The sequence below is a fragment of the Felis catus genome, chromosome F2 (genome assembly GCF_018350175.1).
Source record: "Felis catus isolate Fca126 chromosome F2, F.catus_Fca126_mat1.0, whole genome shotgun sequence".
Classification (NCBI taxonomy): domain Eukaryota; kingdom Metazoa; phylum Chordata; class Mammalia; order Carnivora; family Felidae; genus Felis; species Felis catus.
In genome coordinates this window covers 83,356,581-83,381,598 of record NC_058385.1, presented here as the reverse complement: position 1 = coordinate 83,381,598, position 25,018 = coordinate 83,356,581, and the positions used below count along the sequence as shown (strand labels likewise).

Sequence of the window (25,018 nt, the reverse complement as noted above, 5' to 3'; positions counted from 1 at the left end):
GTGACAGAAAGCAGATCAATCACCAGCAACACTGGGGATGCACTTAGGGCTAATAGATATGTTCATTATCTTGATTGTGGTGATGGTTTCACAGGTATATATTTATGTTGAAATTTTCATCCAAGTGTATACTTAAAGTATTTTCAATTCATACCTCAATAAAGCCATAAAAAAGAAAAACAGCAGTAAATTTGTTTTTAATATTTAAAAAATATTTTTGCAATTTTTAAAATATTTTAAACAATATATTATCGGCTTTATACTGTATTTTCCCCTAAGAAATTTCCTCTGCTCTGAACATGGCATTTCTAAGTATCCTGTAAACTATGAACATTAGCTACATCGAGGATGAACTGAATACTGATAGTTAATGAAATTAGGTTTAGATAACAGAAATTAAAATGTAGTTTGAAGACTATTCTTTATAACCATCTCTCTGGTATCAAATTCCTTATTAATTTGTTGGGTTGCATCAAAAAAGACTATACAGGGCTTATTTTGTAATTTTTAATCTTAACTGATAAATTGGTGCATTGATAATAGAGTTTTATAAATATCTGCAACTTATGTCACAAAGGGTTAACATAATAGCATTTCTAAAACCAGAGGGAAGAGACCACCAACTAGGAAAAGAAGCAAGTTCACAGACAAATAAGTGAAGATGATGCTTAAATATATGAAAAGATGCCTGACTCCACCCACAAAAAAAAAAAAAAAAAAGATGCAAAAGGAAACCACACTGAGATGCTATTCTTCTCAGATAGGAAGATTACATATATTTGACAAAACACTTGGCTTACAAGGTTGTGAGGACACATCACAGTGGGAATGCAAGATGGTGCACCCCTAAAAAAGGGAACTGGGCAACATACAGCAAAAACAAATTACAAATGCCTGCTGACCAGGCAAATTCTAAGAATCTAACCCAAAATTAAACTGGCAGAACTATACAAAGATCTGCATAAGACTATTCACTGTAGCACTAAGTTTAATAGGAAAAGACAGGAAACAACCCACATGTCCAGTAATAGCTGACTAGTTGAATACTCTATGGTACATTCACAAAAGAAGGGAGTTACAGCTGCAAAAAAGGAACAAGGAATATCCCTAGACACTGCTAATGAGAGGTCTCCAAGATACTGTTAGGTGCAAAAGCCAAAATGCAGCACAGTAGATACGGGGGAGTCTGGGTGGCTCAGTCAGTTAAGCATCTGACTTCATCTCAGGTCATGATCTCACAGTTCAGGAGTCTGAGCCCCGCATTGGGCTGTCTGCTGTCAGCGCAGAGCCTGCTTTGGATCCTCCATCTCCCTGTCTCTGTCCCCCTCTCCCACTTGCAGTCTCTCACAAAATAAATCAATACACTTAAAAAAAAATGCTTACTGATAGGGAGAGGAAGGTAACAGGTTTGTGGGGACAGGGAGAGAAGTCAGACTTCTCTGAATGTACATTGTTTTGTAGACTTGACTTTGGAGCCATATACATGTTTTACATAATCATGAAAAAATTTTTATAAAAACCTGAAAATTTGGGGGCACCTGGCTGGCTCAGTCAGTGGAGCATGCCCCTCTTGATCTCAGGGTTGTGGGTTCAAGCCCCAGGTTGGGTGTAGAGATTGCTTAAAAATAAAATCATAAAAAAAAAAAAAAAAAAAGACCTGAGGGGCGCCTGGGTGGCTCAGTTAAGCATTTTGATTTTGACTCAGGTCATGATCTCACTATCCAGGACATGGAGCCCCACATAGGTTCTGCACTAACAGTGTGGAGCCTGCTTGAGATTCTCTCTCTCCCTCTTTCCCTGCCCCTCCCCCATCATGCTCTCTCTCAAAATAAACATTTTTTTAAAAACCTGAAAAACTTAGCCCTAAAGAGCATAAGCAAAATGAAACAAATGAACCAGTATATATAACCCCACAGAAACAAATTATTTTCATTGACTTTAAAGTTTTTTATCTATTTTTGAGAGAGAGAGAGAGAGAGAGAGAGAGAGAGAGAGAGAGAGAGAAACAGAATGCAAGCTGGGGAGAGGCAGATAGAGACGGAGACACAGAATCTGAAGCAGGTTCCAGGCTCTGAGCTGTCAGCACAGAGCCCAACGCCGGGCTCAAAACTCACAAACCGTGAGCTCATGACCTGAGCCAAAGTTGAACGCTTAACCAACTGAGCCACCCAGGCGGCCCTTAATTTACTTTAAAGCATGGGATATAACCTAACAACAGAAAGAACTGCAAAAGAATGTTACACTTTTCAATAACCATACCATTAGTAATATTGGCATTGTTATTCTGACATAATTATATATATATATATATAAATAATAAAGTAAATCCTTGTGTTAAGATAATCAGGATCCAAGATTTTTTTTTTTTTTTTTTTTTTTTTTTTTAATTAGAGACGATGCATGTGCAAGTGGGGGAGGGGGGCAGAAGGAGAGACAGACTGAATCTTAAAGGACTCCTTGATTAGGGTAGAGACTGACAAGAGGGCTGGATCCCGCCACCCTGGGATCATGACCTGAGCTGAAACCACGAGTCCTATGCTCAACTGAGTGAGCCACCTAGACGCCCCCCAAGATTCTAAATATGAGGGGAAAAAAAGATACAAACATAAAATTTTAAAAATTAATAGCCACCTAGCTCTAAATTTGAAATATCACTGTAAACTCATGATGTATTTTTACATTTTAAAAAAAAGTTTCCTACATTTGATAATAACGGATAATCATTAACATTCACGGGTGATAATAGCTTTGTAATTACGTTTTTAGGGGCCCTTATCTTTTAGACAAATATGAGAATTATTATATAAAATGACCTCCTCTACGGGATTGACGAAAGAAATAACCAGAGAAATAGGTGAAGACACTGCCCATTTCAACTGTTTGATGGACACGTGGGGTTCATTACACTACTTTGTCTACCTTTGCCTATCTTTGAAAGTTTCTATAATAAAAAGCTAAAAGGAAAAAGGAAAGAGGAAAGGGTGTCACTGTTGAGGGACTCTCTGTCCCCTCCTCTTTAATTTTTCTTCCCATCCCTGCCTGAAGTTAGGGAGTCCTACTCCCAACCCAGGGTCGTTTATCAGAAAAGACGAGATGGACAACTCTTCCTCCGACTCCCCAACCGCTCCCCCAAGAAAGCCCTCACCGTTCTAGTTTTTCTAGAACACGACTAAGCATTCCAGCCGTGGCTGTCTCAGCCTCCTCTCCCGGGAGTTGCTACCGCACCGTGCAACGCCCTCACGGACGGAGGCTTCACGCCCCCCCCCCCCCGCCGGCCCCAAAAAAGTCCGTGAACAGCAAGCAGTGCAGGTGGTTGAGGAGGCGGTCACTGTCACACGTGACGACCACCGCTAGGTCCTCGGCGGGTCCCAGGGCACAGCAACGAGGAGGCACGTTCAGAGGGGGTGGCACCCGGTTGGTTAGGAGCGGAAAAGGAACCCGCCTGGACACAAGCCCGAAACCCGACTCTACAGGCACTAGGTGGTCCGTGGGTCCGATGCTCGGAAGCTTCACTAGAACTTTCCACAGGACCGCCGGAAGTGCGGTAAATGCGAGGCCGGGGCGCGGTGTGGCCTCTCTAGGCGCGCGGGAGATCTCGCCTCTCGGTGGCTCCGCAGAAAGCGGCCTCGCTGTCAGTCAGGAAAATGGCGCCGGCGGGGAAGGCGGGGACGACTGGGAGGTGTCCGCTCCAGGACTGGTGACCGGGGGCGTGGGAGGGGACTGAGGAGGCGGGGCCCCCAGGGATTGGCGGATGCGCAGACCAGGCGGGGCGTCCCCTTTGTCTGAGTGCGTTGCGGGCGTCCGTCCCTTCGCGCGTGAGGCTGCGGCGTGGAAGGTGAGTTGGAGGTGCGCGTGGGCACTGGCGCCCAGGCCCTTCTGCCAGCACGCGCGCTGGAGCCGTGTCGTCCTCACGGACAGGGCACTTCCCCGCGGGCACGCTCCGCTTCCGCCCCTCCTGCCGGGTTCCTCCTGCGGGCGAGCGGTGGGCTCCTTCCCCTCCTCGGACCCCACTCTGAGCCCCCTCTCCCCCAGCGTTTTGCCGCATCCCAGTCCTCTCTCCGCTCCTCACACCCGGGCTTCTCCCGACCTCCGCCCCTCGGCCCCTGCCACGCCCCAGAACCCTCTCCCCTTACCCTTGACACACACCAGGCTGCCTGCGACCCAGTCTCCGGGCCCTCAGCCCTCCGGCCCTGCCACGCCCGGAATTCCCCCCCCCCCCCCCAGGCCCTGAGACACCTCACCGCCCCCCTCCGACCCTCCCGGGCCCCCTCCCCCGCGGACGGCGAGCGCTGGCAGGAGGTGGAGGTTTGCGGCGGGGCCGCGGCGAAGAGAACGGCGGCGCGATTGCCCCGGGAAGGGTGGTCAGCGACCCGCGAGTCCCCGGCTCGCTCAAGGTCTCCCCAAAATACAGAACCAGAGGCTGAGAAGCCCATCCGGACCCCGCGGCGGCAGGAGCGCCTGTGCCGTTCGCAGTAAGCCGTTTCTCCGCGTCCGAACGGCGTTGGTATCTCGTTGGCTCAAAGTACTTTCCTAATTTTACATCCTTTCTCCATGTTTCTATCCGTGCTCTTCTCCTTACTACCTTGTAAGAGCCCCTTTTTAGTGAACGAGACCAACCTTTTCTAACATGGTTTGCAAATATTTCCCTAGTTTATTATTTGCTTTTTAAGATTTCAGTAGAAAATAACATGCATTTTTTAAAATGTTAACGTGTGAGAAAAATAGAAAAACTGGAAATCGTCGTTGGGAACAGCCTGCCAGTGTGCGCAGAGGCAGCACTGGCTGGTTTCCTTTGTACCCTTTCTGGATTTTGCGTGCGCTGTTTTCTGTTATTCACCTAAAAGGGAAGCTCGGGGGGCAGAGGGGTGGCCATGCTCTAACGGTCGATACTTGTTAGATTTTTCACTTGCAAACTGTCTTCGTGGCGGTGCGTTCCGTCGGTTTTGTACACCCGGTGTGTGCAGGGTGGACTCGGAGGCGGAGTGAGGGGGAGGTTGGGGTCTTAAGACCGCCCGCCCCGCATTGTTGTCACATGAATGTTTTAATTTCCGTTCCCCGATGACTGGTGAGGTTGAAACTGTTCGTGTGCCTTTGTATTTCCTTTTTTGTTTTCCTTTGTATTTCCTTTGTGATCTGCCAGCTCATACTCTTTTCCGTATATGTTGAAAACACTCTTCACAAACTGACATTTGACTCCAGTTATGGTGCTTTGTTCTGGTTTGGGGTTTTTTGAAGAGATTTCAAGTTTTTAATCGTAACATATTTACTCCGAAGGCTTTTGAGCTTTGCTATGTCTTAAAAGACTTTCCCCACGCCAAGATTATTTTTAAAATAGACTCTTGTTTTTCTCTGGTACTTGTGCAATGCTGGATCCATCTGGAATTTATTTTGGTGTGGGGTGAGTTGGGAATCCAGCTTCATTTTTTTCCTTCTATGCTATTTCTAACACTACCTACTGAATAATTCATCTTTCCATTGATTTGGAAAACCAACTTTGTCATGCATTAAATTCTTACATGTCTTTGGGCCCATTCTGGAATTTGGTGGCTTTGATGTGCATAAGGTATTAATTTTCATGCAGCAAATGTGGGAGTCTCTGCCCAGCAGGTTTCTGCTTTTGCTATTTTGCTTAGAACAGCCCTTCCCACCTAAAATAACACAAATGTATCTATACCTGTATTCAAGTCCTTAAAATGTGATCTAAAATTTCAACTCTTACTCATTAGTTAGCCTAGTGGATTTATTAGACTGAGATGATCTAATTTTTTCTGGCCAAATTTTTTTGTTTGTTTGTTTAAATCTCTTTGCCTCCCTCTACTTTCTGGGAGATTTGTTGAATTTTATGTAAAGGCTTAATTTTGCTTTTCCTAAAGCATTTAAAAATTTTTGTCTTTGCACCATTTATCGAATCATCTTTCCTGAGCAATTTGAATTATCTCATCTGTTCTCCATTTGTTTATACAGATTTGGCCCTGCTCTGCCCCGTTCGGTAGCCACTGCTTTTCCTCCAGGCCCACCGGTTCTAGGCACCTTGGTTTTGTCGATACGGTGGGCAGAATTAACATCACGTTTCTAAAGTTCATTTTAAGCTTGTTCCTTGTTGCCATTTATGAACAGAATTTTCCCCCCTATACGTTTTCTGACTAGGTGTTGCCGGTGTATAAGAAAGCTGTTGGTTTGGATGCTTGATCATTCCCTATGGAAGATTGCAGGGTTGTGCTTTGTGTTCCCAAATGGCTTGGAGCTGCCCTTTGTGAAGATGCTTCCACCGTGGAGGTGGGGCAGGGCATTCCACCAGGAAAGCCTGTGGGTGAGGATGGTGAGGACTGAGGGAAGAAGATCCTGGGAGCCTCTCTCCCCAGACCACGCACGTCTGGTATGCCCATGCTAGCCTGTCACTGTGTGCGAGCTCTTTGGACAGACATGCGTGTTCTTTTACATCAGATCTATCAGGGGTTCCAACAAGGGTGATAAGTTCCTAAAGCTTAGCTTACAAAACAAAACAATAATAGTAAACTTTAAACTCTAAGCTCTTTGCATCTCTGCAGCCCCTTCTTTAGTTCCTGTCCATGTAGCTGGCTGCTCAGTCATCATGAGAGCTAGATTCTGTTTGGCTGAGTGTCTCACTGCAGTGTGGCTTCTGTCCCATTAAGCATCCAGGGCTGCTGAGAACATGGATCTGTTCTGGTTTTGTTTGGGTTATTCCCTGAGGAGATTTCCAAAAATGGAATTCCTGCATCTGAAGAATGACTGTGATTGGTGGATGGACGGTGCTCTTTGTGCTTGCTCCTTTGTGGGGGTGGCATGGCCTTGCTCACAGTCTGTTAGGGGACTCAGTGGTGGTGATTCTGGCTTGGGGGAGTCATCCAAACAGGACTTGTCGTGCCCACCTGTTCTCTCTTCTTGTCTAAACTGTGTTTTTCTCACAGAGCATCTCATAGGGCATCAGAATCATGGAGGTCAGGGTTGGGGAGAGGGCGGCTTGTTAAAAGCCAGTTTGGGTACCCTGGATGACTCTGTTTTCCTGCCTGACAGTTGTTGGTTTTGAGATGCACAGTGTTTTGTACGTCTTTGCTTGAAGTCACAGGCTTGTTCAAAATTAGTATCACTTCTTGTGTTTATTTTGTTCTTTTTTTTTTTTTTTTTTTTTTTAATCAGAATACAGTCGGGGCGCCTGGGTGGCTCAGTCGGCTGAGCATCCAACTTTGGCTCAGGTCGTGATCTCGCGGTCCGTGAGTTTGAGCCCCGCGTCGGGCTCTGTGCTGACAGGTTGGAGCCTGCTTCAGATTCTGTGTCTCCCTCTGTCTTGCCCCTCCTCTGCTGATGCGCGCTCTCTCTGTCAGAAATAAATAAACATTAAAAAAATTTTTAAAAAAACAAAAGAATACAGTCATCTTAGTTCCTTGGGCTTCCAGAGCAAATTACTGTAGCCTATAAAACAACAGACATTTCTCAAAGTTCTGGAGGCTGGAAGTCCAAATTAGGGTGCCAGCATGGTCAGGGCAAGGCCCCCTTCAGGTTGCAGACTTCTTGCTGTGACCTCACGTGGTGTAAGGAGTGAGAAAGCTCTGTGGGAGTCTCTTCTTACAAGGGCACTAATCCCATCATGAGGACTCCAGACTCATGACTTTCGCCCTTCCCAAAGGCCTCACCTCCTAACACCATCCTACTGGGCATTAGGATTTCACCATATGAATGTTGAAAGGACACAAATCTTCAGATTGTTGTAAAAATACTGTGTGATAGTATAACACATACTATGTGATATGCTTTTTTTTTTTTAACTTGGTAATGTGTGAAGGTCATCTAGGTAGAGATCCTTTGTTTTTGTGCTTTTCTAGGACTCCCCCTGCCAGGTAGGAATCTTTTCCTTTGCCCTCTCCACCCACCTCTGTTTCTCACTCGTGTTGACAGCCTGGTTGTTTGGAGTTAGTCTAATCGAATGAGATAACACTTGGTCCAGCGGCATCTGACTCTGCGCCCAGTGGTTCTGAGCACTGTCTCCTCTTGAGGCCCACAGAGGAGGGATGTGATCTTCCTGTTTTACGGGTGAGGACAAAGCACACACATACCCTTCATGGCCCTGGAGTCATTGCTTCTGAAAGAGGAACATTTTGGACATGCTCTCTGTGTCCCACGGTGTCATTTCCCTGTCGTCTATCTAGCACAACCTAAATCTTTCTCTTAGTGGGTCTGTGACCTGTGTGTGGAAGGACTGTGGGTTGGCAGTCACACCATCCTCATCCATTCCAGCGGAGTTCCCACTGTCTAATGGTATGTCTGGTTCATCTACATAACTGTTAGGTGGCTTTTCTGAGACAGGGTGTAGAGTATGGTGTCGTCGATTTTTTAATTTCATTCACTTACTCAGCAAACATTGGCCTGATGGCTGCTTTGCTGAGACAGGAAGGGAGAAGGAGGACTGGGCAAGGCAGAGGCCCTCAAGATAAGGGGTCAGGAAGGGCCTCAATGAGAAGGTGATTGTGGCCAAGCACCAGCTAAAGGGAGGGAGCCTCCCTGGCAGAGGGGAGGTTCAAGCAGGGTTCTGAGCAGCCTCATAGCCATAGAGGGGCCAGGAAGTTAGTTGAAGCCAAGGACAGTCGCTATTCCCATGGAAGGCAGATGCATGACCCTGCTGTAACAGGGCCAGGTTCTGGGTGCACTAGGAGAGTGGATTTGGAGTAGACTGTGAAAGAATGAGGAGGAAAGGTAGTTTCAGGATCAGGTCTTGGGTAGAGGTGCCCAGACCAAGCTGGGGGCAGAAATAGGAGCCTAGTGTTAGATGTTAAGTATCTGAGATGCCAAAGAACATCTCCATGAAGATGTTGAGTTGGAGGGAAGGGGATTGCCAGTTCACCTGCACCAAAAAGGAGACCCTAGGCTCCACTGAACATTCAGGCTCGTAGGATAACCATGGCCAGTGCCAGATATGTGCAGGATGTGGGGCAGGAAGAAGCACGGGCAGGAGCAGGAGTTGGTCTGGCTTAAGGCCTTATGGCCACATGTGCCACATGCCTCCTGTGTCATCTGTACCCACTGGGAAGGCCCTGAATGAGGTTCCTATTGGTGTTTATCGTTGGATCCTGGCCTAGTTGCAGTGGGGCCATAGTGCCAATGACTACTTCTGCCAGGTTCCCATAGGACCAGAGCTGTATTATACATGAAGGTCAAATTCTCAAACAGGTGAGGATGGCTGGAGGCCTTGGCTGAGGGAGCAATGTCCAGGAGACTTGGTAGAGACCAACTTGCAGGAGCACAAGAGACCAGTGTCATCCTGTCAACAGGGGGCAAGGATCTGACCACATGGAAGTCATGGGAGACCCTGACCAGGGCCACTTTCTGGTGGGGTGGGGGTACGGAGACCTCTCATGGAGAGGTATCTGGACGAGACCATGGGGAAGATGACTGACAATGAGAGATGGCAAGTCTGTGAGTTGGTCGAGTGGATGTGGGTGTTGGATACACTGCCAAGAGGGCAGGAGGTGGAGTGGGTGGTGGAAATGGCTTCCTCATCTTTGTTCTGAGATCTGGTGAGGCAGGCCCACCCTGCCTCACACCCATTTTTTTCAAATTTTATTCTTAATCTGTTATCCACCATCTATCGTTCATGTGAATTCAAGGTAGTTTTACTCCGTTAAAAGGCACCTGTTGGAATCCTAATTAGAGTTGCACTGACACAAGCACACACAGATTTGGGGGGAATGGACATTCTTGGTGAATAAGTCTACCATTGTGTTCCGCAGAGGCAGCTGCAGTTGGGAGTTCAGGATTTGTATTCCCAAAAGTTGTCCATGCAAACTTACACATACATCTGATATTCTACAAAGAAATCAAACAAACAGATGAAGCACCCTGTTTGTTGAGGTACCTGCTGAGCTGCATGCATGAGAAGGTTGATCACCATCTTGTACCATTTTTCCTAGAGTGATCTGCCCACTTGGCTTCTGTGTCCCTGTTACAGACACCCTTTGGCACTCCAAAAGATGTGAACCCCATTCCCCCATTAGGAGAGCCTTTGGTCCCCCTTTTTTTCCCCCGTATTTTGAGTATGATAGACATCTCAGCTTAATTTAGCCTGATAAGCCCCCAGAACCCGCTCACCCCCAGGCCTCCACATCAGGTGTTCAGACCAGATCCCTGGGTGACTCTGTACTTAGTCCTCCAGAATCAACCATTTGTCCTGCCTCCGTTCCCAGTCCCTGGTGGAGCCACCACCAGGCTGATGACCCCAGCCTCAGTGGAGCATCAGGGCAACTGGGGCACAACCACATGAGACTGAGGCGTCAGTGGGGCCACAGGAGTTACGGTCAAGCCAAGCATGCCGGACCTGGAGTGAGGCCCCCACAGGAGTGTGGACCTTGAGGAAAGCCTGTCTTCACTGGGAGATTGTCTGTGGAGGCAGCCTGGCCTGGCACCCACACCAGACCTGATGAACATTTCACACCTATGTGAATGCTCTGGCATGGGCCCTTGTGCCTAGACTGTGGGCCTGAGCAGGTGCCTCAGAGTCCTTGCTAGCTCCCTAGCTGATCATAAAGACCCCAGGTCTGGAGAGCAAAACCTTGTGGCTGGGCCCATGGGAAGAGTTCACAGTGGGGGCTGGACTCCCTCAGAACTCAAGGGTCTGTGGGGGCAAGGGTGGGCCCCTCATGTGCTCCCTCCTCTTCCTCAGCCCCACAGGCTCCTCTGACTTCCACCTTCCTTGGAAACCTCAAGGGATCACGCGATGGCAGCAGCCAGGCTCCTACCACCACCAGCAGGACCCCAAGTGAGCTGCCTCCAGGGCCTTTGTTGCACCCCTGGATTTCCTCACAACCCTCCCATGCCCAGGGTTCTGGGTGACAGCCCGAGTGTCACTGTATCTCCTGAACAATGTGGCCCCTTCCTGATGCCACCCATCTGCTCGCATGTGTTTCCCCTCCCCCCTGAGCCAGGGCATCCCCACTCCCCCCACCCACATTGCTCCATCTCAGACATGGAGACTCAATCCAACCTTCAGCAGCCCCTGTCATTCCAGGCCAAGGTGACCTTTGAGGATGTGGCTGTGCTCCTCTCCCAGGAGGAGTGGGACCGCCTGGGCCCTGCTCAGCGGGGCCTCTACCGACACGTGATGATGGAGACTTATGGCAACGTGGTGTCACTGGGTATGGCCCCTCAGCAGGCGTCTTCTGTGTCTCTGTGCTTGGCCAAGGGCAGGGACCTGGGGTGGGGGGTTTGGGGTTGCCTCCAGGTGTTACAGCTCTAGAGGGACATCACACCTGTCTGTCTCATGCCTACAGGTCACTCAGGTGGGGTAGGGGTGTTCACAGATGTTGTGCTGACAAAAGGCCTTCCTTCCCCATGAGCAGGACTTCCAGGATCAAAGCCCAACGTGATCTGTCAGCTGGAGCGAGGAGAAGAGCCATGGGTCCTGGATGGGCAAGGGGCTGAGGAGACTGGGGGCTTGGGCATTGGCCATTCAGGTGAGTGAAGGGAGCTGGCCCTCCTTCAGTTGGACTGATCAGCTCCTGGCAGCTGTGCACACTGACAGGTGACAGACAGCAAGAGTAGCTTGCTGGGGCCTCTTCTGCCCAAGGAGCCTGTGGTCTTAACTCTGTGAATTGCACTTACCTGCTGTAACAGCCAGTGGAGGAAGTTCCTGCTCTTTTTTTTTTTTTTTTTTTTTTAATGTTTGTTTATTTTTGAGAGAGAGAGAAATAGAGTGCAAGCAGGGTACGGACAGAGAGAGAGGGAGACACAGAATCCTAAGTAGGCTCCAGGCTCTGAGCTATCAGCACAGAGCCCACCACGGGGCTCGAACTCACAAGCTGTGAGATCATGACCTGAGCTGAAGTCGATCACTTAACCCAGTAAGCCACCCAGCTGCCCCAGGAGTTCCTACTCTTAAAAACTGTTTTGTTCTCTCTTAACTCTCTTTTCTTTTTCCAGATAACTCCAAACGTGACCACATGGCAGCTTGTAGGCAGCAAGACAGTTCACCCTGTCCATGGGGTAGGTGTATGTCTTATCTTTTTAACCCAGTACAATCCCTGAAGGTGTTAATGCTGATGGTTCACCAGAATGTAAAGAAATTCCTGGGGTTCTCTGATGCAGAATGTATGCTCTTGTTATACAATACATACAGTCTATACAAAATCATGGAGAGGGGTTTTTTAAATTAAAAATTTGTTTCAGTGGAATTTTTTTTCCTTTGTTTTGTCCAATGTAAAACATTCTTCCTAGTCTGTACTTGAAACAACAGCTGAAGCTGTATTGTTCTGAAAGTGAGGGCTCTGCTCTTGCAAGTTTGGTCATGTGTTGCTTTTATGCCATGGATGATTGAATAACCTTTTGTACAATTATTTATTAAAGTCATTTTGCTCATCTCATTACTTTGGCATCAGGAAAGACACTACCTATTTAGGAAGCTTCAAACAATAGAAGAAATACTTTTCAATGGAAATGGGTAATTATTGCTTTGGCTTGCTAATTTTATGAAGATGAGGCTTCTTAAGTAAAAAAAAAAACAAAACAAAAAAAACAAAAACTAAACCATGTGTTCTCCAGTTTAAAAAACATATAGTATAACTTTTAAAAAATGAGATGTGTAAAAATTTTATTGGCCATAAACCCAGATTTTTTAAATGAAGAACTTATTGGTATTGCCATTTTTCAAAACAGTGTATACACTTAATAATTGCTCTGAAGAGAATTTAAAAAATGCAGAAATATCAAATAAGAAAAGTGGGCACAAAACTTGAACAAGTTCTGATGAGGAAATCAAAGAGCTAATAAATGTGAGAACATGCTCAGCCTCATTATTTATCAGTGACATGGAAATTAAAACTGCTGTGATATACCATGTTAGACCTTCAGTATCAAAAAAAAATAGATCTGACATTATCAAGTTTGGTTGAGAATATAAAGCAGCTAATGATGATGTAAACGTGCACATTCACTTTGGAAACCAGTGTGCCATTATCAAATGAAGTTGAAAATATGGATCCCTATGGCAGATGTTCCACTCTTAAGTGTACAGTAAGAACGTTTGTGTGTAAACCCCAAGAAACATGTACAAGAATCTTCAAAGAAGCATGTTTCAAGATAGAAAAATCTGGAAACGACCCAGGTGTTCATTAGCAGTAGACTAGACAGATAAATAAGCTATGGTGTTGTAATAGAACAGAATGTACTGTAGTGAAAGGGATTTGATAACTGTTGTAGAACAATATAACGAATCAGGAACACAGTGTTGAGAGGCAATTAAGTTGCAGAACACCAGGTAACACAAAATTCTAGAAATCTCAGAAATATGCCTAATTAAGTTATTGGTTAGAGATCCAACCTTTAATATAAAACTATTAAAAAAGCCAGCAGTAACAAGGGCTTCTACTTCCAGCCAAGATGGAGTAAACAGAGATGGTAGTTACCCTCTCACTTGAAACAACTGAAAAACTGGACAATGTATATGAAACCTCGGCTCTCAAGATGTTGGACATCATTCTCTCAGTGGAAGTCAGTCAGTGAAGGAAAGTAATTCCCAAAAGACAGGAAACAAAGGGATGATCCCTACAATTGTCCCAGCTCACCACTTAGAGAAGATCCCAGTGTAAGGAGGGGAACCCTGGCAGAGGCCAGTGGTGTCCCAGACTTGAGGACATTATTGCCAGGAATCCAGAGATGCTAGGGAGGCCAGAAGTCCCACAGGGGAGTCTGTTTGACAAAGAATTCTGGAGATCTGCAGGAAGACTTCTTGAGTATTAGCAAGGAAATCCAAAGCCAGGAAAGAGCTGCCTCTTTAGAAGGAGTAGTAGCTGTGGTAACCAGGATTTAAGATGGTCCTCATAATAGAATGAATGTTTGTGCCCCTCCCCCATTCATATGTTGAAGCCCTGACCCCCAGTGTGAATGTATTGGTGATGGAGGCTTTATGGAAGTAATTAAGTGACCTCATAAGGGTAGGACCTTGATTTGCTATGATTAGTGTTCTTAGAAGAGGAAGAGAGACCGGAGCTCTCTTTCTCAGCACAGGACCTGCCCTGACTGCATAATCCCCAAGATTGTGAATGTGGATTTTATTCTCGTGATTATGTTACGTTAAGCTTTTGCCTTTAAGGAATGGAGAACTCTTTAAATTGGGGTCTGGCGGGTCTGGGGGTTGGAGACCGAAGCCAGATTCAAAGAATGGGAAGAAGGATTTGATGCACCATTGCTGCCTTGAAGGTGGAGGGGGCCACATGGCAAGGAATGCAGGTAGCAATCAGGAGGTGAGGGTGGCAAAGGAAACAGTCCTCTTAGTCCTGTAGCTACAAGGGGCTAAATTTTGACAACAGTAAGAATGAACTTTGAAGTGCATTTACTCCCTGAGCCTCCACATGAGTATTCAGACTAACACTTTATTTTTCAGCCTTGTGATACACTGAGCAGAGAACCCATATGGAATTCTAGCCTGCAGAGCTATAGGCTAGTAAATACAGTGCCCAATGCTCACATAAGGCTGGGAATGCTATCTGTTCCCAACAGCAAGAGTGGGAAACTTGTAACTCACAGGGAATCCTTAATTAGAGAACTAACGTGTGTGTGTGTGTGTGTGTGTGTGTGTGTGTGTGTGTGTGTGTTGGGGGGGGGGGGAGGGCTGGTGAAAGAGCCCTAAGCACTATTCTGTTCTGGTCTAACAAAGTTCAAAGGCAAGAACCATACATGCTACTTCCAAGTAACTTAACCAAGAATACTTAAGTTCGAGACAATTTCTAGAAATAAAAAATATCCAACATGAAGCAAGGTAAAATCCATAATATCTGGCATTAATAAAAAATTATCAAGCATTCAAAGAAGAAAACAACCATAATTAGAAGAAAAAACAGTCCTGTTAAACGGACCGGAAGTGACATCAGTGATAGAATTGGAAGACCAGGAGGAGTGCCTGGGTGGCTCAGTCTGTTAGGCATCTGACTTAGACTCAGGTCATGATCCCATGGTCAGTGAGTTCGAGCCCCGCTTTGGGCTGTGTGCTAACAGCTCAGAGCCTGGGGCCTACTTTGGTTTCTCTCTCTCTCTTTCTGCCCCTCCCCTGCTCACATGCTGTCTTCTCAAAAATAAATATTAAAAAAATAAAAAGATTTGGAAGACCAGGACATGAAAACAAAATAAATTTATTCTGTATGTTCAAGGACTATAGGGAATATTCAGGATGTTAAGTAGAGTCTTGGAAGATACATGAAAGGCCCAGTTCTGATCTCTAGAGATGAAAACAATGCATGAGATGAAGAGTTTACTGGGTAAAATTAGTGACAGGTTAGATATTGCATAAGAAAGGATTAGTGAAAACAAAAATCCTAGAAACTACTGAAAAGGAAAAGGAAGGAAAAAAAGACCACAGGACATTAGTGAGCTGTGGGACAATCTGAAATTGCCTAATATATCTAGCTGAAGCCAATAAAGCAGAGGTGGGAGCATCAGAAAAAATATTCTAGGAAATGATGGTTGAAAACTTTCCAAATGTGATGAAAGCCATAAACTCACAGATCTAAGAAACTCCAATGAACCGCTTACATAATAAACTTGAATAAAATCACTAAGCTATATCATAATCAAAAGAAGTGTTAAAGCTAAGAAGCCGGGGGCACCTGGGTGGCTCAGTCGGTTGGGCGTCCGACTTCGGCTCAGGTCATGATCTCGCAGTCCGTGAGTTCGAGCCCCGCGTCGGGCTCTGTGCTGACAGCTCAGAGCCTGGAGCCTGTTTCAGATTCTGTGTCTCCCTCTCTCTCTGACCTTCCCCCATTCATGCTCTGTCTCTCTCTGTCTCAAAAATGAATAAACGTTAAAAAAAAAATTTTTTAAAAGCTAAGAAGCCAACAAAGGAGATAAGATAGAATCATGAGAAGTAACTTAATTTTTTTAAAGGGAGAAAGAAGAGAGAACAAAGAACAGATGGTTAGTGGCTGCCCTAGGGTTCACAATATACATCTCCAAACATTCAAAGAATGCAAACACCATTTCATATGTGTTAGAAGACTGTTGGGGTAGCATACTTGTTTATTGGTCCGTTCAGGCTGCCATAACCAAGCCATGCCATGGGTTGAGTGACTTAAACATGAAAAATTTCATTCTCACAGTTCCCTAGGCTGGAGGTCCAACACAAGAGTGAGTTGGGGCTCCCGGGTGGCTCAGTCGGTTAAGCATCCGACTTTGGCTCAGGTCATGATCTCGCGGTCCGTGAGTTCAAGCCCCGCATCGGGCTCTGTGCTGACTGCTCAGAGCCTGGAGCCTGTTTCAGATTCTGTGTCTCCCTCTCTCTCTGACCCTCCCCCATTCATGCTCTGTCTCTCTCTGTCTCCAAAATAAATAAACGCTAAAAAAATTAAAAAAAAAAAAAAAAGTGAGACTTTGGTGAGGGCTCTATTCCTGGCTTGCGGTATGGCCACTTTCTGTGTGTTCACATGGCCTCTGTGTGCCTGTGGGGGGAAAGTGAGTAAGCTCACTGAGGTCTTTTCTTAGAGGGCAGTGATGCCATCATGGGGGCCCCACCCTTGTGACCTCATCTAATTCTCAATTACCTCCCAAAGTCCCCACCACCAAATACCATCACATTGGGGGTTAGGGCTTCAACATGTGAATTTGCAGGGAGAGACACAAACATTTGCTCCATTACAACTATTTTTTTCAGGTTTATTTAAGTAATCTCTACACTCAACGTGGTGCTTGAAGTCATGACCCCACGAGTAAGAGTCCCATGCTCTTCCAACTGAGCCAGCCAGGTGCTCTAGTGTGTAATCATTTTTGCTTTGGACAATTCTCTTAGAGTGATTTAGAAAACCGTTTTACATAGTCTTTTATATTTACCTTCATTTTAACCATTTCCAAAAGCCTTCATTTCTTGTATAAATCCAGCTTTGTTGGGTATATTTCTGCAGCCTGAAGAATTCCCCGTAACATTAGTTTAGATTTGATTGTTGGATGTTCTCTCCATTGGTGTTTGTAAATTGACTTGTTTTTTCTTTTTCTGCCCTTCAAGGGTGTCAGTCCATTGTTTTCAGACTTGTTTCTGATGAGGAGTCTACTGTAATTCTTACATTTGTTCCTCTGTGTTGTGTTTTTCCTCTACCTCTAAGATGTTCTCTTTGGTTTTTGGCAGTTTGAATATGATGTATCTAGTCAGGTTTTTTTCTTTTTCTTTTATTTTTAATGTTATTTTTGAGGGAGACAGAGACAGAGCATGAGCGGGAGAGGGGCAGAGAGAGAGGGAGACACAGAATCCAAAGCAGGCTCCAGGCTCTGAGCTGTCAGTACAAAGCCTGATGTGGGGCTCAAACTTACGGACCTGTGAGATCATGACCTGAGGCGAAGTCATATGCTCAACTGACTGAGCCACCCAGGCGCCCCTCTAGTTGGTATTTTAAAAATATGTTTGTAGGGCGCCTGGGTGGCAGAGTTGATTGAGCATTCCACTCTTGATTGCGGCTCAGGTCATGATCCCAGGGCTTGGGAATTGAGCCCCATGGCAGCATGGAGCCTGCTTAAGATTTTCTTTCTCTCTCTTCTCCTCCCCCTACCTGTCTCCCCTACTTGCACTTGCACCCTCTCTCTCTCTCATATTAAAAACAAAACAAAATGTGTGACACGAATATCTTGAATCTGTGTTATGATGTCTTCCGTTATTTTTAGGAAAATCTCAGCCATTATCTTTTCAGATATTTTTACTTCTCTGTTCTCTTTCTCTTCTGCAATTCCAACTACATGCAGGTTAGGCCATTTGATATTGATCCATATCAATTTTATTTTTATGTTTCATACATTTTTGTCCTTGTGTTTCTTTTTGGGTAATTTCTGTTGACCTATTTTCAAGCCCACTGGTCTTTTCCTCATCTGGGTTGAGTCTGCAATGAGCCTATCAAAGGCGTTCATATGTTGCTATATTTTCTACATCCAGCATTTCCAGTCCTTTCTTACAGAATCTGCTGAGGTTCCCCATCTGATCATTCACATTGTTCAACGTATGGGTCATCTCTAATTCTGGTTCTGTTGGTCACTTAGTCTCTCGACTCTGTGTGTGTGTACACAAGCAGTCTTTTTCCTTTCTCTTGGGTGTCTTATAATATTTTATTGAATGTCACCTATCGTTAATTAAGACAGGAGATATAGAAGTAAATAGTGTATCTGTCTGGGAACATAGCCCCTCCTACTAGGTGGTTAGTGTGAAAGCCTGAGTCAGGAGTTTGGCTGGGTTCTGTTCCCATAGTTGCCCTCAGTACACCACTGGATTCCCGTTCTTCTGGCATTTCCTGGTGCATAGGGTGGGGACTTTCAGTCTTCCAGGTGTGCCTGCAAGAGAGGGTTTTCCTCTGTGCTCTGGCCACCAGCACCCCCCACCCCCAGCAGAAGTCTTCTGTTGCTTGTTACTCAGTGCTTGCTGGCCTTTTCGATAGGAGCAGGAGGAGATGACCGCGTGCTCCACTGTTCTGATCATCCTCAATTTTAGGCAGGTGTTGTATTCTTGGGTCACAGCCCTTCCCCTAGTTGAAGCAGACTTCTCAATGTCTGGGCTCATGATCATTTTCCTGCCCCTCCCTCAGGAGTAAAGGGTAGTTTTCCCTTCCCAGCCATTGGGATGTTTGTGCCCTAGAATGAGAAGTTTGCTTTCCTTTGCCCAGTGACTTGCAGCTTTCATTCTGTCGAGGAGAAGGGTTCAGGTGGGTGCTTGTGCTCTCCTCTTGCAGTCCTGAGCCACCAAAGGACGCTTCCTCTGGATCTAGCCCCTAGGGGGAAGACCATGGACATGAGCCCCTGTGTCGAGGAGAAGAACTCTGAGTATCTGTGTCCAGAATGCTGCTGAATCTGGGGTGGGTGTGGAGAGCAGGTTAATCTAGCCTGGAGTGGGACCCCAGCCTCTACAAGGCCCCTCACACTTGGGAATCTCCCAACTTCCCACTCCTGCCTCTTCTCAGATGACCCTCTGCTGAGGGTTTGCTTCAGTCTGGCTGCTACCAACTTCTACAAGAAGTATTAACATTTGGTATGTCTTTGTCCCTCCAAGGTAACCATTCCTTGTCTGTCAAAAGGCAACATAAATTAAAACAAGTGTATTTTATTTATTTAATTTCTTGTAGTCCTAATTTTTTTTGTAAGTTTATTTATTTTTGAGAGAGAGAGAGAGAGAGACCGCATGAGCAGGGGAGAGGCAGAGGAAGAGGGAGACAGAATCTTAAGCAGACTCCATGCCCAGCGCAGAGCCTGACATGGGACTTGATCTCATGATCATGAAATAGTGACCTGAGCCGAAATCAAGAGTTTGACGCTTAACCAGTTGAGCCACCCAGGCACCCCAAGCATATTTAATTTATGGGCCACCTTGGCCCAAATCTTTTTCTAAACATCAGTCAGAAGTCGTTTTAGAAGGTCCCTTGGCTTGGGGTACCAGGTGACCCACTATATAGCATATGTCTTCCCAGACCAAGTTAGGAACTTACTAAAAAGTGAAGCTTATATCTCAGTAATGCTGTTACCAGCAAGGTGGGAGGCTTATTGGACTTGAAAATGTCCTTATTACAGATAGGACACAATTGGAAAATCATTGCTGGTCCACATCATTTCTGGTAAAGAACCCCGGAATGAAGCATACTTGCCACCAGATTCAGGTAGGGAAGGACTTACACAGGCCCCTGTCTTGGAAACTACTACCTCTGTAGGTCTTTGAACCTGAAGGAACGTTGCAAAATATGGTTCCCTAAGCTGAGAATACCCAGTTCTTACCCACATGAACCAGTGAAAAAGTTATTCCACCTCCCCTGGAGAGAAGGGAGAGCCAAGAAGCAGTTCATATGCACACTTGGATGCCATCCTAGCTCAGGATCTCTGGGTACAGCTAGGTTGGCATTTGTAAATTTCCCCTCAAGGCTGCCCCCCTCCCCCTCCCCCCCCCCCCCCCCCCCCACCGCCAGTACCTGTCATAGACCTTGAGTATGCCTTTGAGAGAGAGAATTCCCTCAGATCTTCCCCTGCCCAGAGGGATTCTTACTCTGAAATTCCATTCAAGTGCAGCAGTCTTTAACACTGTTCCTGGAAGAGGTCTTTGGGAAGCTGGGGTGGCAGCATGGTGTGAGGAGCTGGCCTCCTAAACTGCAGGGTTGAAATTGGATTGGGCACTTGAGAGTCCACAAGGAGGCCTGGCTGCTCTCATGCAGAGTCAGCTCTTGCTTATGGGCCTGACACCCTGTTGAGCGTCCTTGATGAAGATCACTCCATGAGCGCAGCCCATCCTCCCACAGCATCCCTGTACACCCCTGAGAAGTTTTGGTCTTTGAGTGGCATCTTGTCATCTCAACGGTTTGGTTTCCAAGGTTTAAGAAACCTGTTCTCAGGGGCACCTGGCTGGCTTAGTCGGTAGAGCATGTAGTCCTTGGTCTTGGGTAGTGAGTTGAAGCCCCACATTGGGCGTAGAGCTTTCTTAAAAAAAATTGGGGTGCCTGGGTGGCTCAGTCAGTTAAGTGTCCAACTTCAGCTCAGGTCATGATCTCATGCTTTGTGGGTTTGAGCCCCACATCGGGCTCTGTGCTGAACGCCTGCTCGGAGCCTGGAGCCTGCTTTGGATTCTGTGTCTCCTTCTCTGCCCCTCCCCTGCTCGTGCTCTGTCTCTCAAAAATAAATATATGTTAAAAAATTTTTTTTAAAAAGTTATCAGCACATCCTGTAAATCCCCCAACCTGGTACTAAAAACCTCTACCCTAGTCTTCTGTGCAATGCTCACTGCTGCCCTACAGGACTCCTCTCCAGCCTAGACATGGCAAGACTCCCATTGTGTCTCAGTTTCATCTTGCCCCCCAGTGCCTTCTCCACAAAGAAGAAGTCACAGTCCCCCATGTATAAGTCTTCTGGTCCTGTGTCTGTTGGACATGCACACAAGAGTTCACACATCTACAAGCCTGACACTAGGCTTCTCTGTTCCTGTGTTGCTGTCAGCCCCACAAAGCTCCTTGCAGTCATGGGTGGGGTCCTACGTGTATTCCTACCACAAGGACTCCAAGGAAGGCGGGACTCAGGTGGTAATGGGCTGTAGCCCTGCTGCTGTGTGACACGTGCACTTCACGCGGTGGGGGGCGGGGGATGACTCAAGACTACAGGTCACACCTGTCCCTTAAACTGCCCTGTGAGCCTGGGCACATTTCTAATTATTGGACACAGTTGTGATTTTTCTGCACTGCAGAAAATGTGTAGCCATGTGCGTTCAGGGACCGCACCCCTGATGGCCACCTGTTGTCAGCTAAACACCTTCAGGTTGCACTTTGCTGTTTTGAGTGGGTTGACATTTGAGTTAATATTTTTACTTTGGTTTTGTTGTTTCAGAATATGAAAACAAGGGAGAGAACCAAAATAGGGACGTGAGTCGGAAGCCATTTATTTCAGAGGAAATATCGGTGATCCTGGGGAAAGCACCCAAAGGATGGATTGATCAAAAAAGTTATGAACCTGAGCAGAGTTTCTGTGTGAGTCCAAGCCCTGTTGGCCCACCTGAAGTTCAGGTCTTGAGCCAGAGTGTGCCTCTCTCTCAGAATCAGGCTGTTCCTAGTGGGGAGAGACCCTACAAGTGCACCGAGTGTGGGAAATGCTTTGGTCGGAGCTCCCATCTCCTCCAGCATCAGAGAACACACACTGGAGAGAAGCCCTATGTGTGTGGTGTGTGTGGGAAGGCCTTCAGCCAGAGCTCTGTCCTCAGTAAACATAGGAGAATCCACACTGGCGAGAAGCCCTACGAGTGTAACGAATGCGGAAAGGCCTTTCGAGTGAGCTCAGATCTTGCTCAGCATCACAAGATACACACGGGAGAGAAGCCACATGAGTGTCTTGAGTGTCGGAAGTCATTCACTCAGCTCTCGCATCTTATTCAGCACCAGCGGATCCACACGGGAGAAAGACCCTACGTGTGCCCACTGTGCGGGAAGGCGTTCAACCACAGCACCGTCCTGCGCAGCCACCAGCGGGTGCACACCGGGGAGAAGCCACACGAGTGCGCACAGTGCGGCCGTGCCTTCAGCGTGAAGAGGACGCTCCTCCAGCACCAGCGGGTGCACACCGGGGAGAAGCCCTACACCTGCAGTGAGTGCGGCCGGGCCTTCAGCGACCGCTCCGTCCTCATCCAGCACCACAACGTGCACACTGGGGAGAAGCCCTACGAGTGCGGCGAGTGTGGGAAGGCCTTCAGCCACCGCTCCACACTGATGAACCACGAGCGCATCCACACGGAGGAGAAGCCCTACGGGTGCTATGCGTGCGGGAAGGCCTTCGTGCAGCACTCTCACCTGACCCAGCACCAGCGGGTGCACACCGGGGAGAAGCCCTACGTGTGCGGCGAGTGTGGACACGCCTTCAGCGCCCGCAGGTCTCTGGTCCAGCACGAGAGGATCCACACAGGCGAGAGGCCCTTCCGCTGTGCACAGTGTGGCAAGGCCTTCAGCCTAAAAGCAACACTGATCGTGCACCTGCGGACCCACACTGGGGAGCGGCCGTACGAGTGCAGCCGCTGCGGCAAGGCCTTCAGCCAGTACTCCGTGCTCATCCAGCACCAGAGGATCCACACGGGCGAGAGGCCCTACGAGTGCGGGGAGTGCGGGCGCGCCTTCAACCAGCACGGTCACCTGATCCAGCACCAGAAGGTGCACAGGAAGCTGTGACCTCCTCTGCCACTAGGAGAACTCCCCTCCCCCGCCCCCCTCAGCCCAGGAGAAGGTTCTGGTAGCTCCGTGGGATGCCATTGTTTGGTCATTTAGTGTCACAAGTAACTCCAAAGAGAAGCACTGAGCATGTTCCTATGGAAGAATGACAGAGCATGCCTGTTTTGTTTTTCTCCACATCTTGAAGTTATATTGAAGAGTAAATGACACAACTATGGTAAATTTTGGTAAAGACACCCATAATTCTTTAACATTAGAAAGTTTATTGGAAGAAACTGAAGGAATTGAAGACATAAGGATTACTATCACAATGAAACTTTCTTACATTCTAAATAAAGATTTTGCTTAGAATATTACATGCCTTTCCTAAAAACAGTAACTATTCTAATTATTCCCTCTAAAATTAGAATTGGATTATGTGCAGTATTCTGTGAAAACACTAAAGTGTGTGGATAAAATGATATAAAAAAAGATTGTCATCAAGTATAATGTAATATGGCTAGAAATGCTAAGTGTGTGGAACCACTTGTTTTGTATGAAAAAAAGAAAAAGTCTAAATATTAGTGAGAAAACACTTCATCTGGTGTTTGAACTTTATTCAAGATGAGAAGGGATGTCCTAACTTTTTAGTGAAAATTCAACTCAAAAATGAATGTTTGCCTCAAAACCCACCCTTATGACTTACAGACCTTACGCTCTGGAACTCATAGGATGTCTTGGGTCTCTGGACCCCATGTGGGTAGGAAGGGAGCTTTGCCCTCAGAGCCCAGACCTTATAGCTGCTACACCAGCTGGGTGCCTCTTTACACATTGTGGTGTTTCCCAAAAAAGTTTTACTGAAAAGACCGTTCTTTGATACATATTTTTTATGATCTAAAATTTTCATTCCTGTGTTTGAGGTTTTTATTTTTTTACGTGCCAAGAAGACTCTGGTATACATTATCATATACTAAAATGAATCCATTTTATTCATAATTTTTAAGTTCTCTCTCTCTCTCAAGCTTCTCAGAAGAAATGAAGGACTAGAGTTGATCCTCAAGGGCACGGCAACACACTGGCACTGATAAAAGCTCCTTTTCCCCTCGCTGTGATACTGCTGAGAAGATAACATCACAGGTGAAACTCTGGAAGTTGAAGTAGCTGGTGTTACCTCAGCAAGGAGATAGGCTCCTTCTGAAAGGGACTGATGTCACTAACATGTACTGCAGAGCAGTTGGGGTCACTAAGGCGTATGTTAGGAGATGAGCTCACTGAGGTGTCCCTTCACTGGAGTAGAGATCACACGGGTGTTTCTTCAGAGATGGCTGAAATCCCCAAGGAGAGACTGTAGTGGAGTCTAAGGTCATGGGGCAATTCAGAGGAGCTGATCACTGGGTGGTTACTTCAGAGGAGAGAGCAATAGTGTCACTTCAGGGAAGCTGAAGTCCCTCAGATGTTACTGCAGACAGTAGCTGAAATCACTAAGATGAAACTCCAGATCAATAGAGTTCACAGAAGCATTACTTAAGAGAGGAGCTGAGACCAGTGAGGTGCTAGCTCATAAATTCCCACAGAGGGAAGCTTCCGCCCCGTGCTGGTTGAGTTCCTAGCTGGCATCTGACTCAGTGGCTGCCCCTCAGAGCCCACCACTACCCGGGGTACAATTCCTAATCATGTGGAAGAGTTAGAATTCTTAAGAAATAGGCATATTCCAGTCAAGATGAGAACAGGAGTTCAGTTAAATACAATGTACAGAAATACTTGTTTGGGAAGATGCTGTGTATCACAGGACAACATAAATTACACAGTACAGATCGTTCTGGATCACTAAATCCAAATAATCTAGGGTTTTCAGGGGGGCCAAAATGTATAGTTGGCTTTTTTACCTTCTTAAGTGAACTTAATATTCTGCCTTTGCTTGCTATCAGCCGCCATTGACCCACTGGTGAGTATAAGGCTCAAGTGTCTCTGCAGCTGGGAGGTGGCTTCAGTGCCCTTCTCCCTGGGGAGGATGCCTGGGCCATGCATTTTTGCCACTCACCTCTCCAAGGACCAGGAGGTAGTATATAACCTGCCAGAACATATGGTCAGTCTCCCTTTTTTGGAAGTGGTATCAGGCACCAGAATGACTTTGGGGTCCTTTCACCCTGTTAATTGCCATTACCTCCCACCTCTGACTGGTTAACAGTATTTCACACTTACTTTGGATTTTTTTTACTTTTATTTACAAGTTTTTCCATTTTATGCATTTAAATTCTTATTTCTCCTTACTGCTACCAAGAATTTAACAGTTCTCAAGTTTTCTGTTACTTAGAAAACACCTGGAACTTTATTTCTGTGTACTGTGTATAATCAGACATATTTTCCAATAAAAAAAGAAATGACTAGAACACCTA

At 46.4% G+C, this 25,018-nt stretch overlaps 1 protein-coding gene across 10 annotated transcripts; it reads left to right on the top strand.

Annotated features, from left to right (window-relative positions):
• The first annotated feature begins 3,717 nt into the window (after positions 1 to 3,717).
• Positions 3,718 to 25,018, top strand: ZNF250 (zinc finger protein 250). 10 transcript variants are annotated; one of them, XM_006943474.5, is made up of 6 exons: positions 3,718 to 3,835; positions 10,673 to 10,768; positions 11,003 to 11,144; positions 11,349 to 11,462; positions 11,929 to 11,991; positions 21,319 to 25,018. In XM_006943474.5, exons 2-6 carry the CDS (start codon positions 10,727 to 10,729, stop codon positions 22,641 to 22,643), a joined length of 1,686 nt encoding a protein of 561 aa, XP_006943536.1. In that variant the 5' UTR covers positions 3,718 to 3,835; positions 10,673 to 10,726; the 3' UTR covers positions 22,644 to 25,018. The 10 variants fall into 10 exon arrangements, with proteins under 10 accessions (XP_006943536.1, XP_004000230.1, XP_006943537.1 ...); XM_004000181.6 differs by having other exon boundaries at positions 3,719 to 3,835; positions 11,018 to 11,144; XM_006943475.5 differs by lacking the exon at positions 3,718 to 3,835 and adding an exon at positions 3,847 to 4,472.

Bases quoted from the DNA above. Each gene is read 5' to 3' on its own strand.
- ZNF250 (XM_006943474.5), top strand. From the start codon at position 10,727: ATGGCAGCAGCCAGGCTCCTACCACCACCAGCAGGACCCCAA. The intron at 11,463-11,928 runs GTGAGTGAAGGG...TTCTTTTTCCAG, and splicing joins CTTGGGCATTGGCCATTCAG to ATAACTCCAAACGTGACCAC. The intron at 11,992-21,318 runs GTAGGTGTATGT...TTGTTGTTTCAG, and splicing joins CAGTTCACCCTGTCCATGGG to AATATGAAAACAAGGGAGAG.